Below are 20,586 nucleotides of genomic sequence, written 5' to 3'. Positions count from 1 at the left end.
CAGACAGACTCTCGGGGTTGGGTGGGGAATCCTGGTCGTGGGTGACGCGCAAGGCCCGGTGTCTCGGATGGTGTCGTTGGGTCCGGGATCGGTCTCCCACCGGCGGCGGCGGCGGCGGGGGGGTGAATGTTGGTCTCCGTGTGCCGGGGGGGGGGGGGGGGAAAGGGAGGGTTGGACTCCGGGTCCCGGAGGAGCCGCAGGGCTCGGCGCCAGGCCGGTCCGATCCGGTCTGGAGGAAGTGACGGCACCGTGCGGTGCGCGGGGTTTCCCGGGGCCCTGTGTCGGACTCGGGACTCGGTGAACAAACGGTAACTAGCGGCTCCGGAAAAGATTGGTTTAGAAGTTGTCTCTGGGTGTTACTGGGAGGGGGCCGCCTGTTTGTGATGCTGCAGCCTCTGACGGACTGGGTTCCTGGAGGCGGCGAGGCTCCGGCCCGAGCTCGGGCCAACGCTGAGAAGCGGCCGTTGGTCCTCACACTATCTGCTGCTCGAGAGCAGCTGCTTCAGCTCGGGAATGGGGGCGCGGGGAGCTCGGACAGCATCTGACCCACACTCCAAACATTAATTAATTCCCTCTCTGCCTGCAGATGCTGCCAGACCTGCTGAGTTTCTCCAGCAACTTTTCCATTTATCTCACATTTCCAAAATTCCGCAGTATTTTGCTTTTATTTCCGCAGAACTGAATCCGCATTTCAGCTCCTCCCCCTTCCCTCTATCAACGCTTCAATTAGTTTCTATTTCCCCACCCTCTCCCAATAGTGACAATATGACAGGTCTGTGCTTCAGCAATATCTGTGGGCTTTTATTAGTTTTGGGTCAGTTGAAAAATTGGGAGCAATAGTGTATATGACATTGTGTTTCTGCTGATTAAATTATATTTGTGTTAAACCCAATATCTAAACTTTCAGTCTTTTATTTTTCTTATCATCTCTGCATCAACACCTGCAGAAAAAGTTAAGATCGAGATAATATGCGAATACCATATACAAAAATAAAAACTTTAAAACAATCTCATTCTAATAGATTGTACAGTTACAAGTAGAATGCAGCATTTTGAGTGGTAAAACTGGTCTGAAGGCATAACTTGACCATCTAAATCTTTTATATTTCTGTCGTCTTAAGGAATTTTGCTGGTAGGTGAAGATAGTTATGCTGTATTGTCCATTGCAAAGTTGTAATTTCAGTTGAAATTTAGTGCATTGTTGCCATTGTCTGTTCTCCATTTTCCACAGCCAGATTGCCACCATTGGTTGGCTCTGGCAATGTGGTGTCGTGAAAAGAATGAATAATGAATGCTTTATCTTCTTATTTTTGTTTTGCTCAAAATTTACAGAGCTTTTAAGTAGTAACACTATGTAAAAATGATACAATATCAGCCTTGGTCTTGTTTTCTCAACAACCAACAGTAAGCTTTGCCCTCATAATTTGCTGCATCTGTATAATTACATTTTCAGTACAGAAAAACAAATGCCAAGGTGGTTTATAAAGACAAGGGGAAAAATATGAATGTTGAGCCAAAGAAGATTAGGAAGGGCTAATGTTATGAATTGATTTAAAGGAGGGAATTTGGGTTGGGATTTACATGGCTGAAGACATCTCACAATTATCATTTTAAGGGTGATGCACAAGAAATTGGAATTTGAGCATGATATGTTTGGATGGCTATTGAGTAGAAACATTTGAAATGAAAGACAAGGTCAAGGAATGTGTGAACAAAATAAGACTTTTAAAATTGGGGATTTGCGGAACTGAGAGACAGTGTAGATTACCATAGACTGGAGTGAATGGAGAATGGCGCCCAATATAGATAAGGATATATGCAGCAGAGATTTGGATAGCTGAAGTACATTGACGGTGGCAATTGGAAGGCCATCAAGATTTTTTTGCTCAGGATAAAAATGGACAGAAATAGAGGCAAGTGATATTATGGAGTTTGAAGTAGCAGCTCTTTGTGATGGAGAGTGTGGGGGATCAGAGTTTAACTGGATCAAAGCATGCAATTGAGAAAATAGGTTATAATTCACCAGTGACAGATTCTCGCTTGACTTGGAATCTTCAATAATTCAAACTTAATTTTCTGGGTGTTACTGTGAATAACAAATTAAAAACAAAGTAGTCACATTAAGGGATGTGTACTTTCTTTTCATTTTCCTGTAAACCTTATTGGCCATGAGGAAAGAAGACTGACAAAGGCAACTTTAATGATGAAACCTCCAGGAATACTTCCACAACTTATGTACCAATATACTCCATGTGGACACATTTAAATTGTGTATCCATATCCATAGAGAACTAGGTTAGGAGAGTACGATCTCTTTCCAATTCCTAATTTTACTTTTGGATTTGGAGTTAAATCCCAAAAATGATTCGATTGAAAACTGTACAAACCAGCAAACTGCGGTACCTTCTCAGGAAGAGTCACTCGACCTGAATCATTAACTCTGATTTCTCTCCATAGATGCTGCCAGAGCTTCTGAGCTTTTCCAGCAATTTCTGTTCTTGTTTCTGCGATACCTTATTTAAAACATTTTTTTATGAAGTGTTTTACTACAAAGCATGTCCTAATCAAAATTTGTTGTTTTTAAGATATTTTTAACAAGAAGAGCTTTAGAGTCAAAAGCAAAATGCTGCAGATGCAGGTTTAAAATACAAACAGAAAGTGCTGGAGGAACTTGGTCCTGGCAGCATCTGTGGAGAGAGAAACAAAGTTAATGTTATTAGGCTAATATGAGTCCTTTGGAACATGGAACTTAAGAACAATGGTCTTTTCCCTGGGGTGGGGGAGTCCAGAACTAGAGGGCACAGGTTTGGGGTGAGAGGGGAAAGTTTTAAAAGGATCCTAAGGGGCAACGATTTCACACACAGGGTGGTACGTGTATGGAACGAGCTGCCACAGGAAGTGGTGGAGGCTGGTACAATTACAACATTTAAAAGGCATCTGGACGGGTACATGAATAGAAAGGGTTTAGAGGGATATGGGCCAAGTGCTGTCAAATGGGACTAGATTGGGTTGGGATATCTGGTCGGCCTGGACGAGTTGGACCGAAAAGTCTGTTTTTGTGCTTTACATTTCTGTGACTCTATAACAATTGAGTATGGAGGTAGCAAGCGTGTATAAGGGATTTGGCAGTAGAAAGGCTGCAATAGGGTTCTTAGTGAATATAGTAGTGACAGATAGGATATGTGATTGAAAACGTTTTCAATCTTCTGTTGCAAGGTTGAATGCAATAGAAAAATGCAAGCAGTCTAATTAAGGCTTGCAGTGGGGAATGCGATCAGTGGCAAAAAAAAAATTATTTTCTAGCAGGAGTTGAAGAATATGGCTTTGCTGTTTCCTAATTTTGAGCTCTGGTCATTTGAAATTCATCCATGACTTTGTGGGAGGGCAGTTAATTCAGTTGTCTAGGTGACTGGATTGTGATGCAGCGAGACACCAACAGCACAGGTTCAGTTTCCACATTGCCTGAGCTCACCTTGAAGATCCCTCTTTTGCCTGAGGCAATCAGGTTAAACCAACACCAGTCATCTCACCCGAACAAGAGAGCAGCCTATGGTCCTCTGGGACTATGGTGACTTTTACTTTGTGTTGAAGTAATCTAGCAGTATTGAAGTTTGGCACATTATAGAGGTAATGACATTAGAGATAGAATAGTTTTGTTGATTGAATTAAGACACAGAGGAACAGTTGTCGGCAAGGACAACCCGACGGATCCAGACAAAAGTAAGTTAGCATAGAAGGCTGATGGCTTGATCATGAACTGTACTGAATGCTGCAGAAACCATGAAGAAGAAAAAGTGCACAGATAGTATGATTTTGTTTAAGAATTTGCATCAGGTATGAGGGGCATGGATAGGATAAATAGGCAGAGTCTTTTCCTTGGGGTCGGGGAGTCCAGAACTAGAGGGCATAGGTTTAGGGTGAGAGGGGAAAGATATAAAAAAGACCTAAGGGGCAACTTTTTCACGCAGAGGGTGGTACGTGTATGGAATGAGCTGCCAGAGGATGTGTTGGAGGCTGGTACTATTGCAACATTTAAGAGGCATTTGGATGGGTATATGAATAGGAAGGGTTTGGAGGGATATGGTCTGGGTGCTGGCAGGTGGGACTAGATTGGGTTGGGATATCTGGTTGGCATGGATGGGTTGGACCGAAAGGTCTGTTTCCATGCTGTACATCTCTATGACTCTAAGTACATATGAACAGGAAAATCCTTGAGATGAATAATAGTGCATCTTGTTAAGATCTACTAACTCAGCAGGGTAGCACTTAATAAGCGATTGGGCAAGTTCATAATGTCTGCTCTGACTACATAAAAATGCTTAGTATTTTAAGTATAAGCATGTCAAGATAAATTCAATGATATTCAATAGTGTAAGCTTGCAGATTGGTGGTAATCTTGCCTTTATTTTGCAAAATGTGGGTTCCAGGCTACTTGCAGGTCTTAAATGCAAAATCTAGGCTGATGCTGCAGCATAGTTCTGATGGAGTGCTGCACTTTTTGAAGTCTTTTGGATTTAATTTTAAACCTGCCTGAGTTGGTGGATGTAAATGATCCCATTACCTGTATACTCTTTGAAAAACAGCATAAGAATTTGCCCAATGTCCTGAACAACATTTGACATCTTTTAAATAAATAAGTTTGTTATCTATTGCTGTGGGATTTGTCTGCAAATTGTCTACATACCAATAGTGCTACACTTCAATCAACTATGAAGCTTTTCAGAACAGCTTGAGAATGTGACTCATGCTAAATAATTGCAACTGTGTTTCAGTTAAGACAAATTCCATCTTTTATAGTTTATTTGGGATTTTACACACAGATCACCTATTTTGAACCACAATCTGAGAAAGAAATCTTCATTCTTGTAGGAAATAGTATGAGATCACTTTGTTATTTAGTAAATCCACCAACATTGATATATTTGATGGAACTATAGATATGAATAACAGTGACAAAAATCTAAAAATGGTCAGCATTTCATACACAGATCATATTACCAAAATTATAATTGTATGTAAATGACAAGCACAGCAGTATCTTTTAAATTGCCAGTTTTTGTTAAACGCAGTCAGTTCATCTTTAACTATACAGTCCAAAAATCACTTTCTGGAATCACAATGTGCAGGTCTGGAAAGTAAAATAAAGCTGGATCATACATTTGATACTATAACATGCTTGGGGGGGAATTTACATCTGATATTCTGACTAGTTTGACTGCAATGAGCTGAACTTCTGAAGAAATTGAGTAGAACATTGAATTACTTGCCAGTAATGCTGATCTTGCTCCTTCTGACTCGCTATTGAGGCAATAATAACTGAAGAACTGAGGTCGCCTTCTATTACAAAGAAGTTCAAAAGAAGCTTCTATATCAGAGCTTTTTAAAAGTCATGGTGGAACAGTAATGAGAGACAAGTGCCAATTCTTCTTTTCAAAAGTGTTGAAGAATTAAGAAATTATTTTTAGATTTAGAAGCAAGATCTATCACAGATGGCAAATACCTAATCATACACAGGAAAGAAGTTGGCCATTCAGCTCATTGAGCTTCCACCACCATTCAGTTAGATTGTGGCTGATCAAACCGCTGCAGGGTTTCTGTAAAGGTTATAACCCATCTATTTGTCCTAGACTTCCACAGTATAGCCTTTACAGGAACCAGCTTGTCAGTTGCACAGTTTCATAGCGAGAAAGCCATCACAGGGACCCACTTGGAAGGTTTGATCTTGCTTATTTACTTAAGAAAACTATGTTTATGATATATCTTTAAATTCATAATAGTACAATGTTACTGTGGATGACATTAATTTTCACTGCATTATTCCTGTATTTTCAGCATTTAATTTGTATGTAGCACCACTTTTCGTCTCAAGCAAATGCTATCCTTATTGCTATGCTATCAGCTTGTGTTTAAATTTTGTATTTTTTACAGTTTGTATCATCAGCATACAATTGATATCAATGCAGCAAATGATTTTAATGCTCATTGTTTCAACTGAGCACTTACAGCCAAGGCACATTATTCAGATACAGATTATAATTTGCTCTATTCTACCACAACAATGCAGTTATTTGTTACCACACAGAATGTGAAATTGCAGGAATAGAGGCTTTGTAAACTGAGTGCTAAAGTGAGGAATATTGTGTAAGTGAGATTTCTCTAGTAAAGTCACATATTGCATTCCTTAGATGCCAGAGTTGAATTCTAAAGAAAGAGGAGAATAACAGCTTTTGAAATGTGATTATGTTGGAGAATACTGAGAATCAGGCGCATGGACAGAAAGACAAATGAGTGGATTAGATTAAAGTTAGAATTTTATAAACCAAAGCGCTTGCAAACGTATAAGTAGAGAAAAATCATCAAGTATGCACATTGGAAACAAAGACATGGTGGCCTTCTCCTGGCAACTGTTGAAGAAGAGAGTGAGGGTAAAAGCAGAAGAACTAAAGAAGAAAGAAGTATAAAACAGACTTAGAAAAAAAATGGATGGAGGATAGTATTGAGATGTGGACTGAGGAAGGTTTGAAGAAAGCCAAAGAATTAATACAATGTCAATTATCCAATGAGGCTGTGAACAAAAAGAACAAAAAGGATATATCTGCTAAGTATTTATCATGCTGTACTTCAGATTAGCATTGAGAATTTGATTTTAATCTGTAAAACTGCAAACTAGTTAAGATAAAAATTGAAAATGCTCACAATACTCAGCAGATCTGGCAGTATTTCAGTCCTTTAAAGTTTTAGGTCACTAACCTTTCATTAGGGCTGTTTATTACTTTAAACTCAAGTGAGGGAAGAATCAGGTGAAAGGAGATTTAGAAATCCAGAGAGAAAAGTCAAGACAATATAGATGTGTAGTGACTTAGAGTCATAGAATTTTACAATATTGAAACCGACTTTTCAGTCCAACTCATTCATGCCCACTAGATTTCCCAAGCTAGTTTCATTTGCCTGCATTTGGCCTATAATCCTCTAAACTTTCCTATCTATGTACCTCTCCAAATGTCTTTTAGATGTTGTAACTGTACCTGCATCTCCTATTTCCTTTGGCAGATCATTTCATATACTTGCCACCCTCTGTGTGAAAAAGGTTACCCCTCAGCTAAAGCAAACTGAGTGGAAAAAGAATGGACAAGAAATTTAATGGTAATAGTTCATTAGAAAATAAGGTCGTGGAATGCATAGTAGTAAATAAAAATAAAAGCCTTTTAACTGAATGTTGGTGGCAGGCCACTGATCTCTTCTGGTAAAAAAAAAAGCCATGAAAACAGATGTAAGCACATCTTTCACCTGCCTTATGGAAAAACCTCTATGTTTATCTGAATGTGAGATATATTCATAAGAGCTAGACACACAAAATCAAGATGAGTTGTTTTGATCTAATTGCCATTACAAATATATAGTTACTTGGCAAGGCTGGTTGAGAAGTAAACATGCAAGGATACACTTCATTTTGAAAAGGCAGAATGAAAAAAAAGAGGAGCAACCCCAATTGGAAAAGATTACTTGGGGGCCAGTAGTGAGAAAGGATCTTGGGTCAGAAGATCAAGAAATAAAACTAGTAAGTGAAGAGATTAGGAATAAGTAGAGCTAGATTCCAACTGTAGTTATGTAGTTGGACAGAGAATTAAGCAAATAAAAAACTTGGAGCTTGTGATAAAGTCAGTGTAGCAATCTTTTGGTAAAACAGTAAATTCATCAATCTTTCTGTAGATTGAATCAAGCAAATTAGCAAAGGTAATTTGGCAAATGAGATGCCAGAATGCTATCATACCAGTTTTCTGCACAATATGTTTGTGGAAGTAACTAGGGGTAAATCTATTCCAGATCCTAATATTGTGTGGTGAGGCAGGTTTAGTTATCTCATCATAAAAGATCCTCTGTGAAAACACAATATGATTGAATTCCATTATAAGTTTGACATAGCCCAGTTGCGATAAGAATCTTAAACAGATTCAATTACACAGGAATGAATATAGAAATACCCAAGGTTTACTAAAGTGTACGGTGATAAATAATCATTTAAAGAGCAATTTAAAATGTTTATCAAACATACATTTAAAAATAAACAAAAAAACTCATCAAGAAAGGTCACGAAGGAAGTTAATGAAAATATTAGATTAAAAGAAGAAGCTGTACTATTGCAAAAGATGACAATAAGCCTGAAGATTGGGAGTGGCTAAGAAACAAGCAAAACACCAGCAAAGAGACTAAGACTGACTAGTAAATTCACTTTCTGCCTGTTAAAGAAAAATTGCTGACATCCCTGACTGGATGGAAACACCAAGAACTTAAAAGATAACTAATATTCTCTACTGCTGACAGTCACAGAAATAAATTGACTGACTCTGGTCTCATTTTAAATCCTTACAACTTAAGGGCATTCAAATGACTCTACATATTCTTTTTTCTCTCTTTTGTATTGCACATTGTCCTTTATAACTTTGAATAAGTGTGGACCAACGAAACTACACAAAGGCCTTCTGCTTGGCATTGTGCTTTTGTTACTTTTCTTGAGCTAGCATGTAATGAATTTGCTCATTTTTGTCTCAGGAAAACCTTGTACACTGTAATTAGCTCCTTAATAGTTTCAGTGAAAACAGTTAACTACATTTTATTTGAATAAATCTGTAGCTGTGTGATGAGAAGAACTTAAAACCTCAGCTGCAATAAACTAGTGATAATGTTATTTAGGGGTTATTTTCTATTCCAAGTTATGTTTTTCTACATCCAATCAGGTATTTATAAAATCATTGACATTCTGCAAGTTGGATAAAATCAACAGAACTAATTGTGATGTTCTATTTTTTTCTCAAAAATTTGACAGAAAATTGAACTGTAAATGGACATTTGCAATCTGGCTTGCACATATAACCTGTAGTAACATGTCCAGGTTGCTTGTTTTGTGTTGAGGTGCATCTTTTAAAAAATTGTGCTCTCAATCTGTTCTTGTTGCAAGATATTTTCTAATCAACCTGTTCGGAGATGTTATTACACACCTCTGGAGGTTGGACTTGAACGCAGGACTCCTTGGTCCAGTGGCAGGGTCACTGCCGCTGTATTGTAGGATCTCCTGACTCACTTGCACCAAAAGTATTAGACAAAATGGTAGACAACTGATTGAAGGCAGACGCCTATAGTTTAGGACCACGGAAGGAGGAACGGCCATTGTTTTGCAAATGATAAGGGGTGTCTAGAGCCTGGAAGTAAAGGTAACTCCGTTCTGGAGAACAAAAGGTCCGGGGACCCGAAGTAAGAGAGTAGGTTTTGTTTATTCCCAGTGCCAGGGAGGTAATTAGCAGCTACAACCAAGTGATATCTGGGCATTATTGTTTCCCAGATACACTGGTGAAACATAAATCTGTACAGTAGCAGATTTCAAGCATGGATGTATAAATACAAATGAGCTAGGTGATAGTAAGATTTTAATAGTGGCATCGCTGTTTTGCAAGAAGGTGGGAGGGCTTTTTCGATAACCGGGAAGTTAAGAATTCTTGCTGTATGTAGGGCATGTGGAAGTTCTGGGAAGATGCTAGTTCTGAAGAATTGAAAGGGAGGGATGATCTTGCTGAGGATAATAGTGTGGGACAGTTGTGGACAGGAAGGTGATGCACGTTTTTGTAGTGAGAACACTGTATTCACTGTCATAACCTGGGAGCTGACTACAAAGTATTTTAAATATTTATGGTGTTTCTTTATTTTGTTGTCTCATATCATCACTTCCACTCACATTTCTTTATATTATTACAACATAAGACTGCTTGTATTGTAATATATATTCAATGTCATGACTAGCAGCAATAAAGAGGTTTTGAGTGATGTTGCAGAGAACTTATGTTGTAATTTTGTTTTGTCAGATAATGGCACGTAGTTTTGGCAAACGTTACCTCAAGGCATTTGTTAGTGGTTTCTTTGTCGCTGTTCCTGTTACTGTGACATTTCTGGATCGTGTGGCATACATTGCAAGAGTGGAGGGTGCATCAATGCAGGTACAGTAGACAAATTTTGCTTTATGCTCATACGAGGCAAACTGTAAGAATACGATGAAATTGAGCATATTTGCTTCTGTACAACTACTGGTCATTTCATTATGATTGTGCTTAATGTATATTTCGGTCTCGTGCTTCAAGTGCAGAAGTTCAACAGTTGAATACACTTCAGTTATTGGAATTTTGTAATACAGCTTGTTTAGCCATTTTTAACAACTGATTATGCCTATTTTCCTCCAGGAATTCTTGGCTATTAATTGTAGTAATCAAGACCAAATAAAATGTAATCCTTTTGTTTCTTTTATCAATTATGAATTTAATTTGTGAAAATATGAAAAAAAACAATTTAGTTTGAAAAATGCACATGTGCATAAATGCTGAATAATTGCTTAATCACAGTATTTCTGGAAACTCTTTGTGTACCCGATTCAGTTGTTAAAATGTTTTCTGGTGTCATAAGTGTGTAGAATATTTTATCATTCTTATGGCTATCAGGCTATCATTGGGATTTAGGCACTTATTATTTATTTATTTTACCCAATGCAGAGAGTACAAACCATAATTCAGGGCATCCAAAGCAGCTTGGAGCGCCAAATGGGATTGATAAGTGCCTTGGAATAGTGAATGCATCAAAGGATACTTAGGGAAGTAAGGGTGGAAATTATGGAGGCACCAGTCAAAATTGTCCAATCCTCCTTAGATACAGGGGTGGAGAATTGCAAATGTTTCATACTTATTCAAAATTTGATGCAAAGAAACTATAGGCCAATCTTTTAGAAATAATGATATAGATAATAGAAATTATAAATTAATATTGTAGAACAGAGGGGCCTAGTGGTGCATGTACAAAATTCTTTGAAGTTTGTGTCATTTATAGACAGAGTGGTTAAAAAGGCGTTTGGCATGTTGCCTTCATTGCTTAGTCCTTTGAGTATAGGAGTTGGGAAGTCATGTTGAGGTTGTACAGGACAATGGTGAGGCTTCTTCTGGAGTACTGTGTCCAGTTCTGGTCGCCCAGTTATAGGAAGGAAATTATTAAGCTGTAGAGGGAAGAGATTTACCAGGATGTTGCTGCGTATGGAAGGCTTGAATTATAAAGATAGGCTGGAACTTTTTTCACTGAAGTGTAGGAGGTTGACAGGTGATCTTATAGGGTTTATAAAATAATGAGAGGTACAGCTACAGCTAATGGTGGTTTTCTTTTCCCTAGGATGGGGAATTTCAGGACTGGGGGCACATTTTTACGGTGAGAGGAGAAAGATTAAAAAAAATATGAAGAGAAATGTTTTTACATGGAGGGTGGTTAGTGTGTGGAATCAACTTCCAGAAGAAGTGATAGATATGGGTACAATTACCATGTTTAAAAGAGATTTGGATAAGTACACGAATAGGAAAGGTTTGAAGGGTTATGGGTCAGGAGCAGGCAGGTGGGACTAGTTTAGTTTGGGATTACGTTCGGATTGGTTGGACCCAAGGGTCTGTTTCTGTGCTGTATGAATCTATGACACTGAGGCACTTGAGCAATGGTGAGGAGGATATGATAATGAGTAGTCAGAGGTACAATCTACATCAGTGGCTCTGGTGAGGAAACTGAGTCCATTGTACCTAAGTTTGCTGACGGAATAAAATTAGTTGAGAAATTAAGAATTGACGACATTACAAAGGCAAAACAGACGTTCTCAATTAGTGGACAAGAACTTAGCAGATGGAACATAATACAGAGAGCAATATGTATTTAGAAATGGATGCTCAGTATCATCAGCAAAGTGAGAGGGGAACGAGGCACCTCAACCTCACTTCTGGTGCTACTTCAACTTGAGCTAGGATGGTGCCAGCAGGCACCCACAGGTAGGAGGAGCAACTGGCAGGGACTCCAGGACCTCCCTCCAAACTATCAAGAGGTTCCTTCCCTCTCCGCCTTCCTTTTGCTCGTGACTCCATTGTTTGCAGCAGCTGAAGCCAAGGACGGTATGCCTACATCTGTTCAGGAAACTCTCAAGGTCGTAAGCCCTCAAAGGGCACTTGCCAAATTTTTAATTGTCATTGGGGTGTAGCACTCACCAAAAACTGTCCTCTACCCAGATGGAAGGGCAGTACCTAGATGTTGTGGTAGGCAATGGGAAGAAATTATATTTTGAGGGCACATTGGTGGCACAGCTTTGTAATCAATTCATATACTTTTCACCAATGTAGGCAGAAAAAACACATGAACAGTTCAAACTTTGCTGTAGTCTCATTTCCCCACTGGAGGATGACATGTTTGAAATGAAAGCATGGAACATCTTCCCCCATGACAACGGGATGCTTTTTTTCTATCAGAAAACCTTTGATTATCTCACACCATCAGCAATGTGTGTCTAAAGTTGCTCTCATCACCGAGTGAACTATTGACCAGTTTGGGGATAGCAGTCAAGAGTCAAGATTAGAGTGGTGCTGCAAAAGCACAGCAGGTCAGGCAGCATCTGAGGTCTTGACTTTGATCTCCAGCATTTACAGTCCCCACTTTCGCCAATAGCAGTCAAGACTCTAGTGATAGCTTTCAAGGGCGCTTACTTTGTCCGACACATTCCCTTTGTCATTCAAAAGGGATGATACTGGGGTTAGCCACAAAATAGGTCTCACACAGCCAATTAATGGACAGTGACATTTGACTGGTATCTACAGGGTGCCCGAGGACAAGTTTTTAATGCCATAGCCTCTACAACACTACCAAATGCTCTCAGCATATGGGGCAAGGAATTTCTAGCTGAAATGTGATTCTCTGTGTTCCTTAGTAGGCAAGCATTTCCACCTGCACAGCCATGGTGTTGGAAGCAAGGTCACTGGGACCACTTTGTCCAAGGTATTTGGCCTCCATTTTGCAAGAGACATAGCCCATGTTGTTTTTGCACTCCATAATCCCCTGTTCACAGGGGAGTACCCCTACAATGTAGCTGCTGCCGATGCATTTTTAAAAATTCATTCGCAGGATGAAGGCCCCACCAGCATTTAGTGCCCATCTTCGAGGGCTGTTAGAGTCAGCCAAGTATAGTGTAGGTAAGGATGGCAGTTTCCTTCCCTAAAGGAAATTAGTGACCTAGATGGGTTTTACTAACACTGGTTAGTTTTTGAAGAAACTCAACATCCACCAGAGGAAATAATCCATGATTGAAAAAGAACTATTGAGTTCGATACGGGCCTTCTAACATTTTAATGTATTCAAAGTTTGTGAGAAGATTTGTAGCTCGGGTGCTCGTTGCTGTGGTTCTGTTCACCGAGCTGCAAGTTTTTGTTGCAAACGTTTCGTCCCCTCTCTAGGTGACATCCTCGGTGCTTGGGAGCCTCCTGTGAAGCGCTTCACAGGAGGCTCAAGCACTGAGGATGTCACCTAGACAGGGGACGAAACGTTTGCAACAAAAACTTCCAGCTCGGCGAACAGAACCACAGCATTTTAATGTATTCGCCACAAACAATGTGTCGGAGACGGTTGTGTACACGTATCACAACCTTCTTGCATTCTTTGAACGCTTTAAAGGCAAGAATGTGAGACTATTTCACTGGAGTCTTAGGTTACGGACTTTTAATTTACAAATCACACATGTTGCAGATCGTAAGAAAGTAATTGCAGATGTATTATCATGGATTTAACTGATAAAGTATAGATAAGATTGGTATCTATTCAATGTTATATATGTGGGAAGAAATTAATATGAACTTAGATGAAAGTTATGTGTATGTCATGATAATGTGGTTTAGGAATAGAGAAAAAAAGTGAAGCCATCTTTTCTTTCTGATGGTTCTTTTCTTCTCTTAAGGGGGAAGTGTTATCAGGTGTAGATGTGCACTCTACCCTTAAAAGAGAGGAAGCTAGTAAGGACTAGCATAGTCATCACGCAATAAGTCCAATTTGATGATGTAACTGGCTTGCCAACCTTTCTCGAAACAGTCCTCCAATCTCAGTATTGGGGATGAGTCCGATTTTGTTATGGCGTTGACCTTCCGATAATCCACATAAAATCATTGAGTCCTGTCTGGTTTGGGAACGAGGATGGTCGGCGAATTCCACTCACTCTGGCTTGGTTCGATGATATCCTCGTTGAGCATGGCCTCCACTTCCTTCTTTTCCTGTCTGGCTTTCAAAGGACTGAGCCGATAGGGATATTGCTTTTTTTGGAACAGTATTCCCTATGTCTACTTCATGTGCAATAGCATTAGTCCTCTCCATTTGATTCCTGCATATATCCTCATACTGAAGTAACAAATCTTTCAACTGCATACTATGCTCCAGAGACAGATAGTTTACTAACCTGTCCCAATCCTCAAGGAATTATTCATTTTTAAACATATTTTGAGGCACATCAACATCCACAATATCTGGATTTGATTCCTCACTCTTCAGGGCAGTAACTAACACCTGTTTCTCCAGTTCTTTCTCTCTAGTATAATACGGTTTCAACATGACATATCCAATACAGTATTTTTCTATTGGTATCTTTACTAGATAGTCCACCTGACTCAACTTTTTCTCAATTTGATAGGGACCATTAAATCTGGCTTTGAAAGGATCTTCTATCACTGGTAACAGTACTAACAGGTCATCCCCTGAGGAAAACGTCCGAATCTTAGAGGTTTTATCTGCCACCTGCTTCATTCTATGCTGTGCCCTCTTTAGGTGCTGTTTAAATAACTCACCTAATCAGTTTAATCTGTCCCTCATCTCTGATACACAATCTAAGTGTGAGATCTCCGACTTTGGTCCTGTCAATTTTTCTTTAATTAATTTCAAAGGGCCTCTCATACATCATGCCCGAGTATTAACTTGAAGGAAGTGAACTGAATAGATTCATTTGGGGCATCTCTAATGGCAAACAATACGAATGGGATACCTTTATCCCAATCATTCAGGTAATCCTGCTAGTGTGCTGTCAACATGTTTTTCAAGGTCTGATGTCACCTTTCTAAAGCTCCCTGGGATTCATGATGATACACATTGGATTTAAAGTGGTGTATACTTAAGCTATCCACAATCTCCTTAAACAGCCTAGCAGTAAAATTTGACCCTTAGTCTGTCTGAATCGCTCTTGGTAGCCCATACCATGTGAAGAAAGCTACTAACTCCTCTACTACCCTTTTTGCCTTGATATTCCCTAAGGGAATTGCCTCAGGTAATCTGGTCGACACATCCATTATGGTTAACAAGTACTGGTTCCGACTTTTAGTTCTCAAGGAGGGAACCTACACAATCAATTAGAACTTTCGTGAAAGTCTCTTCAAATGTGGGAATTGGCAACAAAGGTACCGCCTGTGGCTTAGCTACCATTTGGCATGTATGACACATACGGCAAAAGTTAACCACATCTTTGTGCATTCCAGGCCAATAAAAATGTTTTTGTGCCTTAGCCTGAGTTGTTTGTATCCCTAGGTGACCTCCTACAGTTCATGTGGTACCCATAATACTTCCTGTCTGTATGCTACCAGCAAAACAACCTGGTGCATTTCAGCCCATTTCTCCTCTGCACTAACTTGCCATGGTCTCCATTTCTCACTTAGAGTTCTATCTTTCACATAGTAATCTTCAGGAATATTTTCTACCTCCTTTTCAGAGTACGTATCCACATATATATCTTTTAGCGTCTTGTCTTTCTGTTGCAAGTCCCTTAGCCTTTCAGGACTAAGCACTTCTGCCTGACCCTCTGCCTGTTCAGGTTTTCCCTGCACCATTTCTCTTTAGTTTTTGCTTCCTGCTGTGACTTATGATAGTGGGATCTGGTTACTACACAATCTAGGAAACTATCAGATATTTTTCTTTTAACTCCTCAGTTTCTTGGTCTTGCTTGGGCTTTTCCACAACAAGGTGTGTCACTCCCACCTTGGACCCTGCTAAATCTTTCCCAAGAATAAACTGGATTCCTGGAACTGACACGCTGCAATCACTCCCACTATTACTTCCCCAGGCTTGAGTTGGCATTCCAACCTGATCTTACACAGGGGAACGCTAAATTTCTGTTAATCTAGCCCACAAATGACACTCTCAGGTAACAGATCAGAAAAAGTGCAAATTCGTTCAGTTTTACTTTTAGAAACTGGTTAGATCGTGTATCTCTCAAAATTATAACTTCTTGCCCTTCTCCCCTTGTTCTTTCTGAGTAAACGTTACCCACAGAGACAAATTCTTTATAGAAATCAGGCACTAACTCCATACCCAGCCTCTGCCTAGGCTGTACATGCTCCTGCAGCTCCTTGGCTCTTCTTGGGGTTTCCTTTACTACTTTCACTAATGCCACTGGCTTAGCTTCTTTGACCACATCTTTTCCCACAGTGCCTTTCTTTAACAACCAGCACTTTGACTTTACGTATCCCACTTTCTGGCAGTGAAAACTCCTTTTCCAAGTGCCCTTTTTGAACCACCAGCGCTGTAATTTTCGGTGTCCCACTCCATTACAGTGAAAACACTGAGGCTTTTCATCTCCTTTCCACCCTGTCAGGATTCTTTAATCTGTGGTAAACTCTTATCAGTGTTCACTGTTTCATAGTATAGGATCTCCCCTTCTCCCAAATTCTGTCCCTCATAGGACGAAATTCTGGCAGGAAGCTTGTGTTATGCACCAACATGTATTCATCTGCTAACTCTGCTGCCCATCTCACTTCTTGAACTGTCTATTCATTCACATGAATTCCACCATTTCTGGAAGTGAGTTTTAAAGCTCCTCCAGCAGAATAATCTCTCTTAGAGCCTCATAGGTCTTATCTATCTTTAAGGCCCACACCTTTTTATCAAAGTGACTATGTTTAATTCTTTCGAACGCAACATACATCTGACCTGGTTCCTTCTTTATGTTTCTGAACTGCTGTCTATCCACTAGTGGTACCTGTTCATAAGCTCTTAAAATAGCTTGTTTGACCTCTTCATAATCTCTTGACCCCTCATCTGACAGCACAGCAAATACCTCACTCGCTGTGCCTACCAGTTTAGTCTGAACTAGCTTTACCCATAAATCCTCAAACCACCTCATCTGCCTAGCCAATTTTCCAAATGAAATAAAGAAGGCTTCAACATCTTTCTCATCAAAATGTAGCAGAGTTTTGACGTATTTGTATATGTCACTACCATCTCTTTTAATCTACATCCTGTTAACTTGACTTTGCTGACTAAGTTGAAATGTCTCAAATTCATATTCTCTCTCGTTGCTCAACCATAAACCTTCTCTCACTCTCTTTCTTCTCTTTCTCTCTCCCTTTGTTCATCTTCTAACTCCACTTTCCTCAATTGTAATTTAAGTTTTTCTGACTTGACTGCACTTCTCTATTTCTCTGACACACCTAAGTGTTCGAGTAATTCCCTTACAATTTCAGCTTTACTTTTGTCCTTGGTTAAACCCAATTCTAACTTCTTTGCTAATTCTAAGAATATGGGCTTTTTTGTTTCTTTGTAAACTTTCTTGGCAAATTTGGGAATCATCTTCAAATCCTAGAACCTCTTTAGCCATTTTAAGAGCCTTTTCTCTCATTTTTAATTTAACTAACTACAAGTAACCAAAATTAAACCATCTGTCTCACCGATGTTAGAAAAATACACAACACCAGGTTATAGTCCAACAGGTTTATTTGGAAGCACTAGCTTTCGGAGCACTGCTCCTTCAGGTGGTTGTTCATGAAGGAGCAGCGCTCTGAAATCTAGTGCTTCCAAATAAACCTGTAGGACTATAACCTGGTGTTGTGTGATTTTTAATTTTGTACATCCCACTCCAACACGGCATCTCCAAATAATATCTCACCTACGTTTTACTTAAAGATCTAGGACACTAACTGGCAAGTGTTTAAATCTACTGGGCTTTTCTTGTACCTCAAATCTGTCCAAATCTCAGACTGGATCTGTCTAAACCTATTGAAATCACGATTCTGAGACCCAAGCAGTTCAAATCCCAGCAAAGAGCCCCCAAACTGCTATGACACAGAGTAAACCCCTCTGCTAACTTAAACCTGACATACAGAGAAGCTTATCTCGTGCTGTAATCTGTTAAATTTTGAGAGGCAAAGAAGTATCCCAGAGGTCACTATTTAAAATAAAAATTAGCAAGTTTCTTCTTTAAGTCCAAAAGAGAACATTAAACAACTATTTGCAATTCCTTTCGCTTAAATCTATCTTTTTCCCCCAGTCTGCAATGCTGGCTGGATTAAAAAAACCCTGATTAATAATTACAAAAAAATTAATCACGGTTCAAAACCAGTCAGCTTTGTCGATTTTCCCTTGTAAATTTTCTTCTGTAGATTTTTCTCAAGGTCTTCAGTGTTCTCCTGCACAGATTTCTTATGGACAGGTATATTTCAGAGAGCTGTTTGGTTAGCAGTCTATGCTTGTTGGTGTTGTTGACAGTTCTCCCCCTAACTGTTCAAAAAGTCTGGTTTTATACCCCAAAACATCGGATTATTTCATTGGTTTGAAGTCATCAAAACATTAAATTCAAATTCAAAATTGCATATTTTAAACTGATTGGTTGAAATTCAATTTATTTTTTCCCTATGGCAATGCAACTCCAGCTATTTGTTTCAACCTAGTGTTACATTTTAAATTGTTCAGGACACTCTGTGCTTTTAGTCAGTCTTTGCTAGCTTCCTCCCTCTCTTGAATGTACAGTACACACTTACGCCTTCATAATGCCAAGGATCCCAAATATGTCTTTAACAGCTTTCCCAAATTGGTCTGATACCTTCAAAAACTGTGTACATGTACCTCCCAGTTGTCTCAGTTCTTGTACACCTATCAAAAAGTGTATATTTCCCACTTTTCCTCATAAAATTCTATCTGTACCCTGACTTCCCATTTTGCCAGTGGTTTTATGTTCTTGCTGAAGTCTCATAGTTTACTACCTTTCTGAATTTTGTATCAGCAACAAACTTTAAAATTATGCATTGTCTGCCAAGTTCGGATCATTATCATTAATCAAAAAAGTAGACTCCTAATGTTGACTACTGGGGAGCACCACTAAATACCTATCCATAACTGGAATTCTAAATGGATTGAGCAGTTCAAAAAGCCAGCTCCGACCGCATCTCAAGGGCAGTTAGGATTGGGCAATTAATGCTGGCCCACCCAGTGAAAAGCGCTCACATCTGCATGAATAATACATTTTTAAAATACTGACTTCTTTGGAATATCGGAGTAAGTGAGGACTGCAGATGCTGGAGATCAGAACTGAAAATGTGTTGCTGGAAAAGCGCAGCAGGTCAGGCAGCATCCAAGGAGCAGGAGAATCGACGTTTCGGTCATGACCCCTTCTTCAGGAATGAGGAAAGTGTGCCAAGCAGGCTAAGATAAAAGGGAGGGAGGAGGGACTTGGGGGAGGGGCGTTGGAAATGTGATAGGTGGAAGGATGTTAAGGTGAGGTGAGGTGAGTGGGGGTGGGCGCGGAGAGGTCAGGAAGAAGATTGCAGGTTAGGTGAAACGTTCCGCAAGTAGGCGGCCTGTCTCCCCAATATAGAGGAGGCCACATCGAGTGCAGCGGTTGCAATAGATGATGTGTGTGGAGGTGCAGGTGAATTTGTGGTGGATATGGAAGTATCCCTTGGGGCCTTGGAGGGAAGTAAGGGGGGAGGTGTGGGCGCAAGTTTTGCATTATTTGCGGTTGCAGGGGAAGGTGCCGGGAGTGGAGGTTGGGTAGGTGGAAGGTGTGGACCTGACGAGGGAATTACGGAGGGAGTGGTCTTTTCGGAACACTGACAGGGGAAGGGAGGGAAATATATCCCTGGTGGTGGGGTCCGTTTGGAGGTGACGGAAATAACGGCGGATGATACACTGTACATGGAGGTTGGTGGGGTGGTAGGTGAGGACCAGTGGGGTTCTGTCCTGGTGGCGATTGGAAGTGCGGGGCTCAAGGGCGGAGGAGTGGGATGTAGAGGACATGTGGTGGAGAGCATCGTCGATCACGTCTGGGGGGAAATTGCGGTCTTTGAAGAAGGAGGCCATCTGGGTTGTTTGGTATTGGAACTGGTCCTCCTGGGAGCAGATGCGGTGGAGACAAAAGAATTGGGAACATGGGATGGCATTTTTACAGAGGCCACGGTGGGAGGAGGTTTTTTATCTAGGTAGCTGTGGGAGTTGGTCCGTTTATAGTAAATGTCCATGTTGCTTCGGTCGCCCGAGATAGAAATGGAGAGGTCTAGGAAGGGGAGGGAGGAGTCTGAGACGGTCCAGGTAAATTTGAGGTCGGGGTGGAAGGTGTTAATAAAGTGAATGAACTGTTCAACCTTTTTGTGGGAGCAGTCATCGATATGGCGGAGGAAAAGGTGGGGGGTGGTGCCAGTGTAGCTGCGGAAGATGGACTGTTCTACATATCCTACGAAGAGGCAGGCATAGTTGGGGCCCATGCGGGTGCGCATGGCTACTCCTTTGGTTTGGAGGAAGTGGGAGGATTGGAAAGAGAAGTTGTTCAGAGTGAGGACCAGTTCAGTCAGTCGAAGGAGGGTGTTAGTGGAAGGGTACTAGTTGATACTGCGGAAAAGGAACAAGCGGAGGGCTTTGAGTCCTTCGTGATGGGGGATGGAGGTGTACAGGGACTGGAGGTCCATGATGAAGATAAGGCGTTGGGGACCGGGGAAGCGAAAATCATGGAGGAGGTGGAGG

The 20,586-nt window shown here is 40.4% G+C and overlaps 1 protein-coding gene across 2 annotated transcripts in view; it reads left to right on the top strand.

Moving 5' to 3' along the window:
- The first annotated feature begins 176 nt into the window (after nucleotides 1–176).
- immp2l (inner mitochondrial membrane peptidase subunit 2) overlaps nucleotides 177–20,586 on the top strand; it is a 537,230-nt gene continuing 516,820 nt past the window's right edge. Inside the window, exons 1-3 of one of the 2 annotated variants that reach the window (XM_043709513.1) lie at nucleotides 177–308; nucleotides 7,051–7,143; nucleotides 9,855–9,986. In XM_043709513.1, the coding sequence (XP_043565448.1) occupies nucleotides 7,141–7,143; nucleotides 9,855–9,986 (135 nt within the window). In that variant the 5' untranslated portion in view covers nucleotides 177–308; nucleotides 7,051–7,140. The remainder of the gene's footprint in view (nucleotides 309–7,050; nucleotides 7,144–9,854; nucleotides 9,987–20,586) is intronic. The other variant, XM_043709514.1, reaches the window with a different exon arrangement.

The sequence above is a fragment of the Chiloscyllium plagiosum genome, chromosome 19 (assembly GCF_004010195.1).
Source record: "Chiloscyllium plagiosum isolate BGI_BamShark_2017 chromosome 19, ASM401019v2, whole genome shotgun sequence".
In the NCBI taxonomy this organism is placed as follows: Eukaryota; Metazoa; Chordata; class Chondrichthyes; order Orectolobiformes; family Hemiscylliidae; genus Chiloscyllium; species Chiloscyllium plagiosum.
Note: the sequence above shows the minus strand (reverse complement) of the source record. Positions and strands in the feature narration are given on the sequence as shown.